This window comes from Homarus americanus, unplaced genomic scaffold, assembly GCF_018991925.1.
Source record: "Homarus americanus isolate GMGI-L3 unplaced genomic scaffold, GMGI_Hamer_2.0 scaffold38595, whole genome shotgun sequence".
Taxonomy (NCBI): domain Eukaryota; kingdom Metazoa; phylum Arthropoda; class Malacostraca; order Decapoda; family Nephropidae; genus Homarus; species Homarus americanus.
This window is the reverse complement of record NW_024726583.1, coordinates 1-21,491: the sequence shown is the minus strand read 5'-3', so window position 1 is coordinate 21,491 and position 21,491 is coordinate 1. Positions and strand designations below refer to the sequence as shown.

The 21,491-nt window shown below is 38.4% G+C and overlaps 1 protein-coding gene across 1 annotated transcript in view; it reads left to right on the top strand.

Moving 5' to 3' along the window:
- LOC121865652 (large neutral amino acids transporter small subunit 2-like) overlaps positions 1-20,867 on the top strand; it is a 43,059-nt gene extending 22,192 nt beyond the window's left edge. Inside the window, 8 exon segments of the mRNA XM_042365179.1 lie at positions 7,773-7,985; positions 13,458-13,683; positions 16,781-16,825; positions 17,830-17,953; positions 18,440-18,640; positions 19,204-19,353; positions 19,634-19,811; positions 20,453-20,867. Coding sequence (XP_042221113.1) covers positions 7,773-7,985; positions 13,458-13,683; positions 16,781-16,825; positions 17,830-17,953; positions 18,440-18,640; positions 19,204-19,353; positions 19,634-19,811; positions 20,453-20,514 — 1,199 coding nt within the window. The 3' untranslated portion in view covers positions 20,515-20,867.
- The last annotated feature ends 624 nt before the right edge of the window (positions 20,868-21,491 follow it).

The following is a 21,491-nucleotide window of genomic DNA, read 5'->3' as shown; positions in this document are numbered from 1 at the left end:
TCCGCCCTCACCTTCCTGTCATCCAACACTCTCTCGCGGTCATCGTTGGGCTGGATGCAATGGGTAAACATCCACAAGAGGTTTCTCTGGATGTTTCACAGAGGAACTACTTACCTTTAAGACTATTGATCATCCGTGAAGAAAGACTCTGAAGCTAATCTCGTCGTCCACTATTTTGAACCTCACGTGAGTCTTGGACGAGTACTGGACGAATCTTAGATATTAAAAGAGCTGCACTACACACTGTCCCATTTCGACACACACAAGTACTGAGGATATCAACCCCTTTCTAGCTCTCAACAAATTCCCTCTTGGATGCTGTAACGTGTGTGTGTGGGGGCAAATCTGTATAGACCGAACAATTGGTCCACTTAGAATAGAACTTAGGTAAGGTATTGTGAGCAGTCGAGGTGTTATAAATCAGATAATTATTAATATGAATAGCTATAGTTAACCCTTCTCTACTATGATTGGCCCAAAAGCGGACAATTATTAGGACATCTGCCATATGATTGGGTGTTCAGGTGTTGTCGTCTGCGATTGGTCGAAAGGTGGGGCATGAAGCTAGTAATATTTAGTGTAGTTGGATATAATCTCTCCTGTGATTGGTTTAATATCGTGTAAGAATAATTTTCCACTATTCTGATTTACCAAGAACCGGTTCATAAGCAGTTCATAACCAGGTCATAACCAGGTCATAACCAGGTCATCTACAATCTGATCGACCCACATGATGCTGACCTCTGTTATACACCTGGCAAAACCAGTCTACTTTCGCCCACACTTTTCCCTCCCTCCTCATTATTTCCTCCTCTTCTCTCATCCTCTCTTCACATTTACCTCTCTGCCTCCTCCTTCCTTCTTCTTTCCTCTCTCATTCCCTTACCTCTTCCTCCTTCCTTTCTTGTACTCCTTTGCTTCAAATTTCTCCTCTTCCTCCTCCTTTCTCTCATTCCCTAATCCCTTCATTCCTTCACACCAAGAAAAAGAAGTCGCGCCCCTCTTCCCATTTTTTCTTCCACCTCTCCATTCTTGCCTATCTTGCTTTCTTCCGCCTTTCCCTTCTTACCTATCTTGCTTTCTTCCCTTTGCTCTCCATCCCCGTCCGCCCTCCCTCCCCCCCAATAAGAAACACCTCTGGGTACAGAGGACTTTTGTAACCCCCTCACCTTACACTCGTCTGCCAGGTGTAGATGGGAGACCACAAATAGGTCAAGCCACATTACCGAGTTCTCTCTTTCTTGTCAACTGTGTGTGTGTGTGTGTGTGTGTGTGTATGTGTGTGTGTATGTGTGTGTGTGTGTGTGTGTGTGTGTGTGTGTGTGTGTGTGTGTGTGTGATAATAATAATAATAATAACAATAATAATTAACGGTTTATTGAAAAAGTTCTGCAGCCCGAAGGCTGAAAATATACATTGGACATAAATGACTTACATACATTGGTGGTTTAACAAAGCTGTCATTAGAGAAAGGTAAAGGAACATACAGTGAACATACAGATTAATGTAGGTGTTGAACAGCAAACACGTAGTGTAGTAACTCCCTCCCAGATGGTGTTAGGAGGGACCTCACATGGTGTAATAATTCCCTCACAGATGGTGTTATGAGGGGCCTGACGTGGTGTAGTAATTCCCTTACAGATGGTGTTATGAAGGACCTCACGTGGTGTAGTAATTCCCGCACAGATGGTGTTATGAGGGACCTGACGTTGTGTAATAATTCCCTCACAGATGGTGGTATGAGGGACCTCACATGGTGTAGTAATTCCCTCACAGATGGTGTTATAGGGGGCATCACGTGGTGTAGTAATTCCCTCACAGATGGTGTTATGAGGGACCTCACATTGTGTACAGTAGTAATTCCCTCACAGATGGTGTTATGAGGGGCCTCACATGGTGTAGTAATTCCTTCACAGATGGTGTTATGTAGTAATTCCTCACAGATGGTGTTATGAGGGGCCCCACATGGTGTAGTAATTCCTCTCACAGATGGTGTTATGAGGGCCTCACATGGTGTAGTAATTCCTCACAGATGGTGTTATGAGGGCCTCACATGGTGTAGTAATTCTCAGATGGTGTTATACAGCTCACAGATGGTGTTATGAGGGGCCTCACATGGTGTAGTAATTCTCTCACAGATGGCGTTATGAGGGCCCTCACATGGTGTAATAATTCCCTCATAGATGGTGTTATGAGGGGCCTCACGTGGTGTAGTAATTCCCTCACAGATGGTGTTATGAGGGACCTCACATGGTGTAATAATTCCCTCACAGATGGTGTTATGAGGGGCCTCACATGGTGTAGTAATTCCCTCACAGATGGTGTTATGAGGGGCCTCACATGGTGTAGTAATTCCCTCACAGATAGTGTTATGTGAGTGTGGTCCCAGGCCTTCCTATCGTGGACGGATTAACACATCGCTGGTGTTATTAAGTCAGGGGCAGTTATCACTGGGTACCTGGGACCTCACTGTGTGAAAGTTAACTTGGGTACGACTCAGCTGTTACTGTTGAGTTGTTCTCACTGACTTAAGCACTGTTCACCACTGTTCAACACTGGTTCCATTCCTTTCCTAAACGAAATTGTAACCTTTAGCGAGAACCTGTTGACATTCCGGTGGGGAGGAGGGTTCACGGGAGGGGGTTGGTATGGGCCAACTTAACAGTTGACCTGGCTGCTCCCAGAGGAGCGCCAGGTACGTTTTGAACCCTTCGGTGGTCAAGGATGAAGTGTGTGTGTGTGAGTGTGTGTGTGTGTGTGTGTGATGAATATAAACGAAATTACAGTGGTTGTGGTGCCGAGAGAGAGAGAGAGAGAGAGAGAGAGAGAGAGAGAGAGAGAGAGACCTGACCTGGAGCTAGTTTGATATGACTCACTCAATCTCAGTCATGTTTGGACTTACTTCCTAGCCCCCATCAGTCCCTGTTCACCTAGCAGCAAAGTTGTAAGCCGAAAGTTGCGAATTCGTATTGAGGTAGTTGTTGGAGCTTCCAATAACTTGATGACATAAACCACTGACTCTTCAGGCTTCTACTCCCTTGACTCTTCAGGCTTCTACGCCCTTAACTCATGAGACATAAAGGCAAGCATGAACTTAGCATGCTTCCCTGTTGGGCGCTGTAAACGCTTCTGCGCTTCACCTTACACAAGGATGTAGGGGAGTGCCCAATAAAAAAAAATCTCAGTCACTCAAGAGACTATTCTGGATGACCTAGTGACTATTCTGGATGACCTAGTGACTTGTGGATGACCTAGTGACTATTCTGTATTACCTAGTGACTATTCTGGATGACCGAGTGAACATGTGGATGACCTAGTGACTTGTGGATGATCTAGTGACTATTTTGGATGAACTATTGACTATTCTGGATGACCTAGTGACTATTCTGGATGACCTAGTTACTTGTGGATGACCTAATGACTGTTCTGGATGATTTAGTTACTTGTAGATGACTCAGTGACTATTCAGGCTGATCGAGTGAACTTGTGGATGACTATTGTGGATGACCTAATGACTTCTGGACGACCTAGTGACTATTGTGGATGAACTAGTGACTATTCTGGATGACCTAGTTACTTGTGGATGACCTAATGACTATTCTGGATGAGCTAGTGACTATTCTGGATGAGCTAGTGACTAATCTGGATTACCTTGTGACTATTCTGGATGACTTAGTGACTATTGTGGGTGACCTAGTGACTATTCTGAATGACGTAATGACTATTCTGAATGACCGAGTGACAATTGTGGATGACCTAGTGACTATTCTGGATGACCTAGTGACTATTCTGGATGACCTAGTGACTATTCTGGATGACCTAGTGACTATTCTGGATGACCTAGTGACTATTGCTGGGTTAGTGACTAAGGTTTGTAAAGAACTAGCTATAGAGGAGAATAATGTTTATTTATCTTGTGTTTACGTTACCTGCAAGAAGCCCCTTTAGTATTTGTTCACATCTATGGGGTGGTTATAAGCAATTGAAAATTAAATATTCCAATAAAGCGTTGTAATAAATATTTGTTTTTCTTCGCCACAATCCATTGGATAATATTTATTTTTATTTTTAGTGTTTTTTTGACAATCGGTCTGACACTTTTGTTTGTTTGTTTGTTTTAGATTTGAATGATTTTTGCTTTATGGGAAATATGTTCAAATGTTCCCGTGAATCCGATGGATTCCGCTTCCGTCTTGTATTACGTTATCACAGAATTTTTCAGTAAGTGTTGTATGGATTGGCACGTCACAACAAAATAGGATTATAATAACGTTACTTGATTGTTGTGTCAGTGTGAGTGCTGTGTCGTGAGCCAATGGTAATCACCGGATTAGTGTTTACCTTAATGACATCACGTTTTGGCGTCAACAATTTATAACCAGAACATTTTGAGTGACGAAATTAAAATATTACTCTTTCTCTGGCATTTCATGTATGTTTGTTTATCTGTCTTGTGGTATTCCTTCCTTCTTCCATCTCTGTCTGTGTCTCTCTCTCTCTGTCTCGAATTCATTAAATAACATGACCAGAGAATAAATCCTAATCATTGTAGCATCTACAGTATGTCTTGTCTAAAACTGTGACTGCTGATAAGTGCTGGTAATACTCTGTTTACTTGCAACTTTTATGTTTCTTCTTGTGACGCGACACAATCTGGCACTCTTCACTGAACCTCTGTAATGATCCGTATACATGTTGCTGCAGACGTCAACAGAGTCATGACAGGCAGAAAGAACGGAAGAGTTTGGCTCAATTTCCACAATCGTGATTTTGCCAGGTGGAGGAAAACTTCCAGGTGTTGTTGATATTTCGTGTTGGCGCTGTCATAATGATCAATTCTTGTTTTGTTTTTCTTCCCATAGCTACTGTCACTATGATAGTCTGGTGCTGAGGAAGTTTTCTTAGAGGATGTAAATTTAACCTTAAGGATAGGAAATTAACTTTGAGGATAGGAAGTTAATTTTGAAGATGTTAACGTGGACCTTGTGTGTGTGTTTTGTGTTCGTGATGACAATTTTGATGCAAGATAATTATATTTCAGGTGTTTTTTATACGTTTGCCATGTAACTGAGTGTATTGTATATATACACGGGGTATTTCATAACCTGTCGGTGCTTGAGTGTATCTTGTCGAAACTCCTCAAGATTGACTGTAATAACTTGAGTGTCACGTGACTACTTGTCGACTTCTAGGGTAATATCCTCGAGCAGGTGGCTGGTTATAAACTGACCAACTTCAATGTCACAGCCAGATGGTATTTAAAGTGCCACTAGCAGTCGTCTGAAGGGACATGCAACCTTAAATTGATGTTTCCGCACAAGACGACAAAAGCGGCTTGGTGAAGACATCTGCAGTGGAGAGCTTTTCATTGAATTCTCGATTTGCGATTTCATATCCGTCAAGTGAGCATTGAACAGCCTCATCTGGAAGGCCGGGAGGAACACGTGTGGTTGAGACTGGCTGTAAGTGGTTCTGGTCACTAGTGTGATGTCATCAACGTTTAGTCATGATTGAAGGGAGTCCGCACCTGAGGTCCTGATGCTGTTGCTGGCATGATGGAGAGTTATCATGGTGTGTGTGTGTGTGTGTAAGTCCTTTGAGTAAGAAGGTCAAGCCTCTGAAGCAGGATGGTGCGGGTTGATGTCATTACTGTATATATTATGATCAGTTTAAGGAAGGTTTAGACTCCTCTTGTCTCTCAGATCGAGGTTAGGTTATACAATATACCACCACATGTTGATGGATGATGCTGACGTCACTTGGGTGTTACTCTACTTATATTAATGTTTTTGAATACGTGTTCCTTAATGATCTATCGAGGTGATCAGTCGCACTACCATAATGTCATCATCTAAGAATTACCATACTTGTACCGATATTCCCGCTTGAAAGATCATATTCTGAGTGTGGTTATGATTTAGCAGCGAGTGATTCGCACATGTGTTTATAAATATTTGAAATAGATCAAATTATAGATGGGTTCTGTGATAACTGGTTTGGTGTGAAGTTTATGTTTCTGGTTAAAGGTTATACAGTAGGTATAATTATAATGTAGGTAGATGTACCCCATTGGAAAGATTGAATGCTCCCTCCTCTCACCGGAGCATATTACGACAGAGCATGTCCACAGTTTCCACGGTACTATGCATGATCATTTGGACGGAATTACTGATTGTGAACTTACAACACCTAAACCAGATTATCGAATGACCAAATATGTCAAATTTCTCAAACTAACTCAAGATATAAGAACACGTCTACCTGGTCACCTTAAGCTATTACACAAAACAGGTATTCAAAGGTATGTAAGTTACCTGGTACATTCCCCCCTTATTTGGTGAACTAGGAATGCAGCTAAAAGACAAGACAAAATGAATACACAAAAGTTCTTGCGTTGAAATTTCTTCCTAGCTGGAGATGAAAGAACGATTGTAAATGAATGTATAAAGTGTTTTTCTTACTTGGAACTGCCGCTTAAGCTACAACAACAATTATTATTATTATTATTATTATTATTATTATTATTATTATTACTGATATAAGCTAAAAAAATATTAATCTCCTCTCCTGATTCCTTCTTTGAGGTTCCCCTGAAGACCACGACTCATATCAGGTAATCACGGGTGACATACAGGTGTGCCGAGATGCTGTGACCTTGGTCGTTATTGATCTTGATTCGTGGTAAGAGTGATTACCTTCATCACGGGGCATTTATCTAACCTCATGATCCCCAAACATTTGGATAAACTTTTCTATTTTGGTGTTAGTTTTATCAAATGTTTGGTGGGTAAGCTTTGGCCCGGCCCTGGTGTCGTCGTTCTTTAAATTGAGAAAGATAGGAATATTTTAATGGAATCTTTATATGTCTATGAGTAAGAATAAACTAGATTCTTGTAGCATTTTACATTTTATAAATTAGAAATAGGCCTCAGTGTGTCTCTAGTGAGTTATATTTTTCATCGATTGTTGCGTGATAAAAATATTATTCAAAAGATGTTTATGAAAGTTCAAAATGTGCTCTTCCACGGACAGGATCTTTTTATGGAAATTTTTAGAAAGGGAGGAAATATTATCTTGAGGCCTGGCTCCAACTTTTACAGAGACTGCCAGGGATGGGAACTCTGTGGTCATTCTGTAAAAAGTTTTAATGGAATAATCTAATGAACGTACAGTAGGTCATGTTTTTAGGGAAATAATAAAACTATCCAGGTAGAAAGAGGTCGCACTGTTGAATACTTAACACGTCAGATGAGTTTCCAAAATTCAGATAAGATAATATTTACCCAGAAGTAAAGTATCGGAATCAGAGTTAATTTCTGTAATCAATGGATAAAATAATAACCGCTTTTGACGACGATGGTTTCGTTTAAGCTTCAACTCTTTAGGACGCTCACCTAAGCTGTAGTCGTCCTCAGTTGACTAATGAACAGAATGATTAAGAGATAAGTGAATGGCTACGTGGCTTGACAGTACCGTCACATACTACTGTGATAACAACTAGTGACTCTACCTTGACCATCAGAACTGTCAAACTTTCAGAGGTTGTAGTGAAAAAAAATGGCACTCAACAGCCTGAACTAACTAGAACAAGTCGATTTTTTCCATTATTATGTTTTTTTTTCTGGTGAGATTTTGTGTGCTTTGAGGTTTTTGTTGATGAGATTGATCCTGTGTGAAACTTTGATGTTGAAACTTGTGTCCTTTCAAAAATGAAACTTCTTTGAAATATCGAAATATCCATAATTAACAACCACTACCGTTGTCTCCCCCAGGAACGATGATTTAAAAGTGGCGGGGACTGCACATCCACGAGGCGTTTGGTCCCTTGCCAGCCTTCCTGTACTTGTGGGTGGCGCTGGTGATCATCATGCCTACGGGTAACACCGTCATCGCTCTCACCTTCGCCAACTACATCCTCCACCCCTCTTCCCACTGCGAGGCACCTCCAGACATACCCGTGAGGCTCATCGCTGCTGTCGTCATCTGTAAGTACTGCAGCTTGGGCTCCTTATTCATGTTATTTATTTTATTTCTGGACGGTGTCGAGTTTATACAATATTCGATTTTAAAACGAATTATGTTGCTGTCATAATAATCCGTACCATTTACATTTATATGACGTATAAGAAACTATTCCTGAAAGGACAATATTATTATTATTATTATTATTATTATTATTATTATTATTATTATTATTATTATTATTATTATTATTATTATTATTATTATTATTATTATTATTTACGTCATATATTCATAGTTCTCTAATCATCTTGATCAGGCCATTTTTCGTTTTTGCTTTGAGAATTACTGTACAACTGTCGGGTGAATTCTATATAACATATTTATCAATGACCTATATCCTATGCACCATATAGAGTGGTTTCAGAAGTCGCTTTTTGGAGCCAAATTAAATCTCTCGCAGAGAGTAAACTTTCATTCATACAGACACCACACCAGGCAGATCAAGATGTACACTTGTACAGTACACAATCACCTGGAGTAGCGCTATTTACTGCCGATTTCGTTCCGTCCCGATTATTGTAGAGCAAAGAGAGATATAGCTTTGACAACATCGTCCTTACAATGCACAAGAAAATAAATAAATTTGTAAGTGCGTTATTAAGTAAATATATGTGTGCTAGTAAGTGCGTAAATTCCAATAAGAGAAGCACGTGTACTGCCCTCTCAGTACCGCTGATGCAGATAACACATAGATAGTATTTGACATAAATTGAAGTGCCTCTTAACCCAGAAATAAGCTACGTATTTTCTCTTGACCCAAAAACACATGAACTTCGAGACTATTGAGGATTTCTGTATCTTCAATAAAGTTCAGAAATATCTCGAATATTATTTGACAAAGGCCACATTAAATTACAGAATCCATTGGTTTTAGCCCATTATTACTTGGTATTTGAATCTCAGGATTTAAAACGACTTGAGGGAAAGACAAACAGTGGAGGGTAGTTGACTGACAAGATATGAATATTTTGATATCAGGTAAACTTGAATAGCTCTCATTAATTCTTCACACAACATATAACTTCGTATATTTCATAGGTAGTAGGCAGCTACCAAACAGAGAGGTACTACCGCCCGGGAAGATATTGGAAGCATAATGTGTTGTCTAATGGTAGACCCTGCTGCCATATGGCATCCGAAAGTGACCAAGTCCCAGGTTGCTGATCTGACTTTCTGCTTCATTCACACACAATTGCAGGGTCTCAATTGTTTCTCTTACTATTGAAAACACAACATACATTATTATTATTATTATTATTATTATTATTATTATTATTATTATTATTATTATTATTATTATTATTATTATTATTATTATTATTATTATTATTATTATTATTAACATTATTATTATTATATTTTCGCCCCCTAGGCTGATGTGGGTCAGTGACCTGTGCCCAGGTGGCTAATCCCCGTAAAAAAACAAAAAAAAAACACAGGGAATAGAAACTTGAAAATAGTGAGTTATATCAAACAAAAAGCTTATCTGATAAGGCATAAGCGAAAAGTGGAACTTGAGGGCAGTAAAGCAATTTTAATAACTTGGGTTCAGTTTATTGCTCCCTTGTTAACAGAAAAAGAAAAGGGTCATGCGACTCTCTCTCTCTCCTCTCTCTCTCTCTCTCTCTCTCTCTCTCCGAGCAGTGTTGACAAAACGGATACGAAAGTATCATTTGGATACTTTTGACAGGTTATTACGTTTTTACGACGCTGACCAAAATGATACGAACTGGCAGAAATTATCAAACATTGGAAACTATTTTACTTTTTTTTTTAGGAAATTGGATACGTTATATTGTTGTTGTATTTGTATTTTCCATAAATTATTCCTGTTTCATATTCTTTATTACTAATATTTTTTCCAGATGATTTTGACCCATTATGATACTGAAGTTTAAAACATTACCTATCTCAGACATGCATATAAGCAAGAATGACGAACCGAAAGGGGATATCGACTTTGTGCTGGCCTTTCAGCACACGGGTGACGTTTGTTTGTTATCTTCTGCCAACAGAAGTTACCCCATTGTTGTAGTTGGAACCTCCACAGCAATGAACTACATTGGTGGGCCTTGATTAGAAAATGCGTTTTTTTTCTATTTCCTCCTGTGTCATGGTTATGTAAAAGAAACAATAAGTATAATACAGTATGGCATATCGAGGTAGGGAAATTTAGAGATGGAATCCTTTTAAAAGGGTGCCCAGTTCAACCAACACGTTACCCCCATTACTCCATACCGGCACCATCCCCACAGGGCTGAGGCCGCTAAACTATCACATTCTGTAGGTTTCAACCGTTTGTTTCATAGTTCCGGAAGTCACTCTTTAGTGACTGAGTGCTGTTAGGATTGTATTTTGAGTTTGTGATACATTGTATTGTGGGGTATGGGACGTTTGGTGTTCACTCAGGATGGGATGGAGAAAGGAAACTCACAATGTGCTCTCTGTATACATGTTGTATTGGATGTACAATGCAGCTTGGTGCTGGGAAGGCACCATGGTTACAAACGTTGGTGAGAGAGAGCTGGTTGGTGAGGATGCTCAGAGGAGGACCAGTTTGTGGGTCGCCATGCTCTCCGGCGGGAGCGAGGACCGCCAGGCAGGCGGAGGAGGAGGAGGTGTTGCTGGCTGGTTGGTGTAGGTAGAAAGAGAGAGATCACCACGAGGTCAGGTCTTAAATAGCGGGGGTTGGCGTGGCTTAGTAGTTGACCTCCGTGATGTATGGTGGCGCTGGTTGACCTAGACCACGAGGCATACACTGGGGAATTCGTGGGGTCGGCTACGCAGCGACAAACAGCGTTTGTAGGGGAGAAATCCACTGCAATACTCCCTCCTTCCCTCCAGGCGGTGTAGGAGACTTGTTGTCTGCAGGGTTGCATAGCACATGTGAGGCAGAACGGGCGGTGCATGCCTCATGTGAGACAACGGTGATGGCGTGGATGAGCCGGTCGCTGGAGACAACTGTCTAGATACACAATATCTGTGGGAGTAGAGAGGGAGAAAAAGGGTGTGTGGAGGCGATGAATGTTGTGCTTCCCTCACGGCAGGTACAGAGTCGTCAGGTGCGCCTGCTGGGGCGTGTGGGCCTGGGTCAGGAGCAGGGGCTGTGTCAGCAGAAGCGGATGAGGGCTCGTGAAAGCAGCTGGGTCCACGACAGCAGCAGGGTGCAGGACATTAGCAGGGAGTACCTGAGGGAGAAAAGAGGGGTGTGTGGGTCCGCACTCAGGCGCATGGGCTGCGTCGGGAGCAGGGGCTGCATCAGGAGGTTTGGCAGGGGGTACTGCTGGGCCGGGGGCAGTGTCTGAGGCAGGACGGGTGTGTTGGGGTCGGTAGGACGTGGTGCTTGGTGCAGGAATAGGAGCGGCTGTCTGCTTAGAGTAGCAGAGCTGCTCTAGGGTGTCTAACCTGCAGTTTAGAGACAGTAGCTGTATAGCAGATGAGAGCTGCTTCTGGGTGGATAAGCCAGTCTTCCATGTTGCTTGAAGACTGGGAGAGTGATCAGTTTCTCCTCCATCCTGTGTGAGTGGTCACTCCAGGGTCACCATTTGTGGGGGTGAGGGTGCTCAGAGGAGGACAGCTTGTGGGTCGCCATGCTCGCCGGCGGAAGCGAGGGCCGCCAGGCAGCGGCGGAGGAGGTGGTGTTGCTTGCTGCGGCTGTAGCTAGAAGAAGAGAGAGCTGGTTGGTGTGGATGCTCAGAGGAGGACCAGTTTGTGGGTCGCCATGCTCTCCGGCGGGAGCGAGGACCGCCAGGCAGGCGGAGGAGGAGGAGGTGTTGCTGGCTGGTTGGTGTAGGTAGAAAGAGAGAGATCACCACGAGGTCAGGTCTTAAATAGCGGGGGTTGGCGTGGCTTAGTAGTTGACCTCCGTGATGTATGGTGGCGCTGGTTGACCTAGACCACGAGGCATACACTGGGGAATTCGTGGGGTCGGCTACGCAGCGACAAACAGCGTTTGTAGGGGAGAAATCCACTACAGTATCATGTCGCTACTAAACTGACTTAAAAAGGGGAAAGCTATGTAGTACAAGCGGATACAGCTAAAGTTTTTAAATTGTTGGATGAAATATAATGTGGGTGTCGTTAAAACACAAGTTGAAATGGCATTAACGGATTCCGGAATTCAAAATCATCTAGACTAGTAAGCTTATTTTGACTCGTAGACCACGTGAAATTACATGCCCTGAATGAAAAAAAAAGAAAAAATATTAAATGAAAATCATATCTATTATTTCAGTATATATATATATATATATATATATATATATATATATATATATATATATATATATATATATATATATATATATATATATATATATATATATATATATATATATATATATATATATACAGTATATATATATCAATTCATTATTGTAAATTTGAAATCTGTGAAACTTTTCGAAATCAATGAACATTTTCAGTACTTTTTCTATTATGTCAATTTCATTTATAAACTGTATGTTAGGAAAGCCTAAAAAATTTTATAGTCGTAATAGGGTTTAAACCCCAAATTTATTATTATAAAATTTTATAATCAGTGAAATTATTGATGACACCATTATATTTCTGTTTAACTTTGTTGTCATACTAGAAATATATAAAGATTTTCAGTCTGTACACTACTACTGTATATAAACTCAATGTGGACAGTGGTGTGTTCATCATGATACAATTTATAATTAATAAAATTACTAGAGTGATAAAATGTACTATTTAACCATCTGTTTTGTGGTTTACTATTAAATCACCTTACATGATCTTGTGGTCAACCAAGAAATGTGAAATACAAAACGACACAGAGAATTACACATCTACTGTATTCTTACAATAGAATTCTTGAAGTTTAGACGATGGGATTCTTATCGTATGCTGTGAAGCTGTAGGTTATACTGTATGTAAGTATACAAAAATGCTTTAGATACTAAGAAATTGTAATTTTATTAAAGAAAAATCTTATACTTTTGGATACTTTTTAGAAGCCTATGGATACGTTTTAATTTTTTTTTGGTACCTTTTTGGATACGTTTTGATTTTTTCCACTGGCAATACTGCTCATGAGTGGTGTTGAAGCACTGCCTGGAATCTTGTGAAGGTCTTCCTGTTGAAGTAATTACCTGTCATTTAATACGGCAGTGACAAGGAAGTTCCACAAAAAACTTGAAATTCTTTATACTGTAGTTGCCAATAATTGTACATGGTAATGTTTACAACTGGAAATATTGATGACCCATAAGAGTATAATTTATACCTCTGGAATTATTTGTAAACTACCAATGGGAGTATAATTTTTACCTCGCTCTTACCGTATTCAGTTTATAAATAAAAAAAATTATACATGTTTCGTTATTCCTGAATAAACTAACTTACTGATATTGCTGAGAAAAATTTATAAATTTTCTGAATAAACTGTATGATATTATCACCTTCAGGTTTCCTCACGTGGGTGAACTGCACGAATGTCAAGTGGGCAACCAAAGTTCAGGATGTGTTCACGGCGGCTAAGGTGCTCGCCCTCCTCATCATCATCGTGGCCGGAGTCTACCACTTGGCCAGCGGCAACCTCGAAAACTACCAGAAGCCCTTTGAAAATACTAATTGGGACCTCGCATTCTGTGCAACGGCCTTTTACCAGGGGCTCTTCTCTTTTGCTGGATGGTAAGATGTGGTACTATACTGGATATTTTTATACAGGTGTTCAGTTGCAGATAATGTACAGGTATTGGGTTATTTCATATGGAAGTGGTCATCAACCCGGAGGAGTAGGAGTTGGTGTGGTCTGCCAGGAACTCTCCCATGGGGATCGGCTGACAATACAGTATAAATGGCTGGCTTCGGCTGCCATTGGCTATTGAAATTTAAGGGGATGTTATTCCTCCCATTTATTCTATTGATAGCTCAAAAAGTTGGTCTTGACCTGCTCCATCTTCTCACCTTCCACATTTCCTACACCCTTTCTTCTTACATACCGGTACTTGTATATGTTAGCAAAGTATACCTCATTATTTGAAGTCATCCTTGCTTCTCAGTGCAAATATAATAATGAATTGTAGAATTTTAAGCAAATGTTTCAAGTGTTTTTGGGAGAATTGTCATGTTTGGAGTTGGTTGAGAAACTTGACATTTTACAAGTAGAGTTGTATTGATAAACTCAAAGATTTTTACTGTTAAGATAATAAAGTACAGTAATTACTGTATACCATTGTTCTATTTATAATTTTTGCATAACCATTCAAGTACTGTAGAGGCAATGAAGAAACATTTGAGACATCAATTTATTCAATGTATATTATTATAGTAAATAAACATGTACATACAGTACTGTATATTATACATACCTGTATTCTTTTTCATGTCCAGAATTCTGTATTGTGAAGTATGATCAATATTTTACAGATCTTTACATTTTCATAATACTTGTTCAACACTAAAGTCTTATAAAAGTATAATTTAAAATGTTAATGCCTAGAATTTTCTATTGTTTTATTATATTTAGAAATTTGTGTCTGTTTCTGTATGTACATGTAGTAGTATACAGTGGTCCCTCGGTTAACGAGCACAATCCGTTCTAGAAGGTTGCCCGTTAACCGAAAAACTCGTTAACCGAAACCATTGTTTCAATGGGTTTTTGGGTAATTGGTTCCATCTCACCGAAAATTGCCTAAATTCAACAAAAAAGGTAGAAAAGTACACTTACTTTGAGGTGTGTATGTAGCAGGCTCCTGGATGATGATGATGATGATGATGGGAATTAGAATGGGGGTGGAGGAGAAGGGAGAAGAGAAGGCATTGGGGTGGAAGAGAAGTCACCCCATGGCGCCATTTCACCCATAAAATTTTAGTTCTCTTGGTGTAATTCAAGATTATTTTCTTTAAATCAACACTGCACTGCATTATATATTGTCAATATGTAAAATATATTTCAAAATGACCAATAATTTGCTTGCAAACACAGAAAAAAAGCGTTTAGTTGAAGAGAGTCTCAAGCAAGATGTTGCCTCCACTGAAAAGACACAAAGACTGACGCCTGTATGGTGTGTTGAGAGGCTGGATGGCGCGCATAAAACTAGTTTTATTACCTTCAATTATGTTCAATAATTGTTAAAATGACTAAAAAATTTAATATTAAACTTTTAATATTATTGAATAGTATAAACTTCTTGATAATTGCTAAAATGGTAAGGAATTTAAGCCCTAGAACTGATTACTGTATTGGCGGACTAATACTACAGCTGGTGGACCGCCAAATGCAAGCGAAAACATGTTCAGGTCGGCTCGTAAGAAACTCGTTAATCGAGGGATTGCTCATTAACCGAAGTTAAGAATCTTATGGAAGGTAACTCGCTAACCGAAATCTCGTTAACCAAGGTGCTCGTTAACCGAGGGACCACTGTAGTCAGTCTTGGGTGACTCCTTAAGATCAGTTATAGTGTCTGAGAAGTCTGATGTATTGTACAGTGCTCCCAAATTAAGATACCGTACACAAATAAAGGTAGTAAGACCTTCATCAAACTTTAAATTAGGTTTTTGCTTTGGATGAAAATTACTACAGTACAGTATATTTAATACAATTTAACATTGTTTCGACCATCAGGTGATAATAATTCATTAATAAAATGTTTGTATTATTTAAAGTACAATACAGTACAGTGACCCCTCCGTTAACGAACTCAATCCGTTCCAGAAGGTCGTTCGTTAACCGAAAAGCTCGTTAACCGAAACCATTGTTTCAATGGGTTTTTGGGTAATTGGTTCCAGCTCACCGAAAATTTCCTAAATTCAACAAAGATGGTAGAAAAGTTCACTTAATTTGAGGTGTGTATGTAGAAGGCTCTTGGATGATGATGATGATGATGGGATTTAGAATGGGGGTGGAGGAGAAGGAAAAAGAGAAGGCATTGGGGTGGAAGAGAAGTCACCCCATGGCGCCATTTCACCCATAAAATTTTAGCTCTCTTGGTGTAATTCAAGATTATTTTCTTTAAATCAACACTGCACTGCATTATATATTGTCAATATGTAAAATATATTTCAAAATGACCAATAATTTGCTTGGAAACACAGAAAAAAAGTGTTTAGTTGAAGAGAGTCTCAAGCAAGATGTTACCTCCAGTGAAAACAGAGAGAGACTACGCCTGTTTGCTGTGTTAAGAGGCTGGATGCCGCGCATTAAACTAGTCACTTTACCTTCAGTTATGTTCAATAATTGTTAAAATGACTAAAAAATTGAATATTAAACTTTTAAAATTATTGAATAGTATAAACTTCTTGATATTTACTAAAATAGTAAGGAATTTAAGCCCTAGAACCGATTAATGTATTGGCGGACTGATACTAAAGCTGGTTGCCTGGTCAGTGCAAGCGAAAACATGTTGAGGTCGGTTCGTAAGAACTTTGTTAACCGAATTTTTTTTCGTTAACCGAATTGAAGATCCTTATGGAAGGCAGTTCGTTAATCGAAATTACGTTAACCGAGGTGTTCGTTAAACGAGGGGTCACTGTATATTAATAACTAAGATTTTCTTTCACTTATTTTTTAAATTGAAAAAAGTCACAGAACTATTTATATACTGTAGCACATGTCTGTACAGTATCGTGAAGTACCCATTATGTATATATCAGTAAACTAGGAAGCTATTGACTCATGTCTATAAATTCAGGTTTATTGTTTTTCAAGCTCTAATTTACCTTGTAAGAATTTATTCTGGGACTTAGAATATACAGTGCAGTACAGTAGTTACTTCCTTTTTTTCAGGAACTACTTGAACTTTGTTGTGGAAGAGCTGAAAAACCCATACAGGTAAAGTTCTATTACATTAACCCTAACCTTATATATGGTGCCCTTATAAGTGGTCACTACTGTATCTATGTCTTCTCCCATTTAGGAAAGTAATATTCCTTAGATTTTGAATAAACTGAACTCCAACTTGTTGAAGCCACCAAACAGTCTGAACTACCAGTTGTACAATTGACTTGCACATTTTTACTTTGGATTTCATATCATCATTCTCATTACATGGCAAGGGCCTCAGATTTAAGATTTGCATTTGTACAGTTTCTTTGAAATCTTCAGGACAAAGATCCCAGTCATGTACTGTATGTTGCAGCACTTCTTCTTTGACTCGTTACATTGAGGCACTACAATAAGAGAATGGATGTTTTGACACATTAAGTACAGCTTTTTAAAGACACAATAGCAAAATATAAACATGTCAGTAAGAGACATACTCAACAACACATTGCAGTGGGACAATTGCTTCTGTCATTGCTTCCCATATTTGATTGCCTGCTGGTATGGCATGTGTCCAGTAGTGTAGCATTAACCAATCTGGCATAAGTAGAAGTGAGCGTCAGGCTGTAGCCCGGCGGTCAGTGGGGGCTGGGACCAGGCTGTCAAGAGGGATATGCCCATTCTTACGCAACTCCACGCATCCCACCCCCTACCCAGCCCTTCCGGAGATGTTTCTTCTCACTTATGGTTCAAATTTCTCTTCTCTAATCTTGGTTTTCTTTTTGTCATAAGTTGATGTCAAGCATTTATTTCTTTTTCAACTTAACTTCTTGTTCATTTTTTATCATTCTGTGTGTGATTGTTTTGGCTATAAAATTAAATGTTTTTATGTTAATTTTATTCTAAATTTATGATGTCCTAAAGGGAAGTAGATTTATTTTTGTAATAACCAGAACAGGCAAATGATTAAGCATCAACAACAGTGTACAACAAAAATATACAGTACAGTATACTGTACTGTACCGTACTCCTAGTCCTCAAGAGTATTAATGTACAGTATGTGGTCTTCACAGAAACTTACCGAAGGCCATAATGATCTCCATGCCACTAGTCACCATCATCTACTTCTTGGCAAATGTGGCATATTTTGCTGTTCTTACTCCTTCAGAGATGTTGGCATCAAGTGCTGTGGCAGTGGTGAGTCTACCTGTCTTCTTTAGTCAATTTTTATACTTTAAGTTTTTCTCTTTATTTAAGGTATTTTCTCTTGCTGAGAGAGTAAAGAGATGCTTGAGAATGATAGTGATGGAAAGGTGTAACTCACATTTTGCCTTAAACACAACAAAATATATCTTACTATTATGGGAGAGAAGAACATTAATATTGTTTATAGATGTTATGAAATACCTGTTTACAAAATTCTTGAGTTCAGCTTTAGAGAGACTATATACTTATTTTGTGTAACTAGCATAAGTAAAATTGGTAAAATTTATGTGTTTGGCAAAAAGAACGTGAATGTGTGGAAACAAGTAGGTCCCTGACTACAGAAACTTTTATTTCCAAAGATCACATAACATATTGTATTTTGTATTCTATAGATAATAGTCATATACTGTATTACAAATCTTCTAAAGTCTATTGATGAATACAGCAAGATGTGCCAAACAAGATTCTTCTTTCCAGTCATTTGGTAACCGTATGTTGGGTGTGATGACGTGGACGATGCCTTTCTTCGTGGCGTGTTCAACGTTCGGTAGTTTAAATGGTGGAATCTTTGCCTCATCGCGATTGTTCTTCGTGGGTGCTAGACAAGGCCACCTGCCCCAGATCCTTGCCCTCATCAATATAAAAAACTACACACCAGTGCCATCTTTAGTCTTCCTGGTTGGTAATGGCTTATGCAATTGAACTAAGATAGTAAATAAATGGGGGTATTAGTTATCAGTGAGTCTCTGTGTCTGTCTCCCACTTCCTTTTTTTTTTTCTTAATCTCCTTTTTTTCTCAATTGGCCTTCTTTTGTATTTCTTCTTTCTTTTCTTTTGATTTAGCTTTTATTTTGGTCTTTCTTGCTCCTTTTAGTGTCACATTAATCATCCACCTCACCATTCTCACTTTGGCTCACTCAAGTCTATATGTATCATATTCTTTAACGGCCTATTTTCTACTGCCATACAGCATCACTCTTCTTTTATTAGATGCATACATCTTTCTTATCACATGAAGAGAAGGTTGTCCTGTGGTCAATAAAGGCAGCAATTACCTAAACTTCCTCCAGTCATTTTCGACTATAGTAAGTGAGGGAGCTTCACCTTACCTTATTTATTTTCAAAGCTAAAAAGTGATTCCTTGGGTATTTATTTTGTTTTATTCATCAATGTATTTGTAATTTTTTAAGTGCTTTTAAGTTCACTTTTTCAGTTGATATATTCATTACTCTCTTTTCCAGGGTTTCATGACAGCGTTCATGCTCATAACGTCGGACATGCAGGCACTTATTAACTACATATCATTCACTGAGTCGCTGTTCATCCTTATGTCCATTGCAGCACTGCTCTGGCTACGGTACAAAGAACCCAATCGGCAAAGACCTATAAAGGTAAGGCTAAGATGGAGAATTTTTAGTATGGGTAGTTGTTTTCTAGCACAGGAATTGAAACTTGTGAATGGTGTTGTGTAACAGAGAAAACTGGAACAATTAGAATGGTTAAGGAAGTCATCAGCCTTAGCTTAGGGATGACTGTACAATTGGAACCATTGATTATAAGTACAGTATGTTGCAGTTATGAAAACTTTAAACTTACCTCAGTGTCCCTGAAAAAAAGATGTGTAAAAATTATATTAGAAAGGTTCTCACTTGTACTTTTTTCCTTCCTCAGGTTTGGATTGGATTCCCTATTCTCTTCTTTGTCATCTGTCTCTTCCTTGTGGTTCTTCCAATCGTGCAGAGACCCATTGAGTTAGGGGTTGCCATTGGGATAATCTCCATTGGGGTCCCTGTCTATTACTTTGCCATTCATCGAGAAGAAAAATCAAAGTGGTTTATAAGACTTATGGGTAAGTATGATGAAGTAAAAGGTAGATTTATAATTATTGGTGATGTAAAAAGTATATATATATATATATATATATATATATATATATATATATATATATATATATATATATATATATATATATATATATATATATATATATATATATATATATATATATATATATATATATTATATATATTAAGTATAGATTAATATATATTACAGTATAAGCACGGGGATTGATAAGGCAAGGGTAGTTATATGGGTAACTATGAAGATTGATGAAGTGCGGATATGAGAATTAAAGAAGCTAAGAATAGATAAATAAGGAATGAGATATCACTGGAGTATTATTAGATGCTCTTTAAGCAATGATGTTTGGCAATTGAGATATATTTACAAAGATTCTCTCCATGTGTTCTTAGAAGAGTGACAGGTACAAATTGATTTAGAAATTGAGATTTTGTTAAATTTCTAGAGTTAAAACAGTGAATTATTGAATATTACTACACTGTATTGTTAAATTTTTAAGGGTTCTTTGCTGGAAAAATGGAGTAGGGATGTGAAAAGTTTCTGAGATGATAAATTGGACTTAAAGTTTCTTAAGCAAGCCACATCTTCTGAGATACCCTGAATTGTATATTTATTTCTACTTTTCAGATAAGGCCTTTTATGTGTCTCAAATGCTGTGTATTAGTCTACCTGAGGAGAAGCATGAGTGACAGTGTTGGCCAGTTATCCAAGAATGCTGGTGCAAGTTTCCTATTTCTTTGTAGATATCCATATGTTTTGGAATATCCCCAGAGTAAATATACTTTATACATTTATTTGGTGTTATTGTACAGAATGGGGCTGGTGGCACGCTTGCCCAATACGGGTGATGTCCGTACCTTTTCTCACCTAAAGGCTGAGGCTGCTTTAGCCTTGTTTATTGTATGTGGATGTGTTATGTCATCCAAGAGTTATTTTCGATACTTATTTGTATAGTTATGATATATATAATAAAAAATATACATAATAGAATTATTAAAATTGTAAAGTTAATTAAAGCTAAGACATGAATTATCAATGCAGACTACTGTTATATTATCATTGTTTTATCAGCAGAGCCAATAAGTTGTTCGTAAGGTATAGAAGTAGGATAATTGTTAACATTTTTTTAATTTTTTTTTCCTTCTAAAGTTATGGTAAGTATCAATGTTCAGATATTACTAGAATTGGCTCCAGTAATATCTGAGGAACAGAACACTAATAAAAACCTTTCACAGACACGTTATCCCAGAAAGGTGTCCTCAGGTTGATTGTTTGTAAAGGAATAGATGAGGAATGGAAGTTTCATCATCTTGTTTAAAATATTCTCATAATGGAGAATGACAAGCTATCTTAACCCCATTTGCTATGGGGATGCCACTTTTAATATTTTATTTGGCTTAAAAGTTCACATAATATCAAATTCTTGACCAGAAAAAAACATTCATTATAGATATTTATCATGAGGGTGTGCCTTAACTGTACAGTATATAGTATCACTGATACAAAATACTCTAACGGAAAAATATACACTGGGGATTTTTGTCACAAGTGTGAAATATTCAAACATCCAGACAGTCTCATTGATGCATAAAGCCTTGACAGAGCACACTTGCTAGTGGGTGCTGCCTAACCCACTTATTACTGATTTTTTCTTCCTATGTTTTAG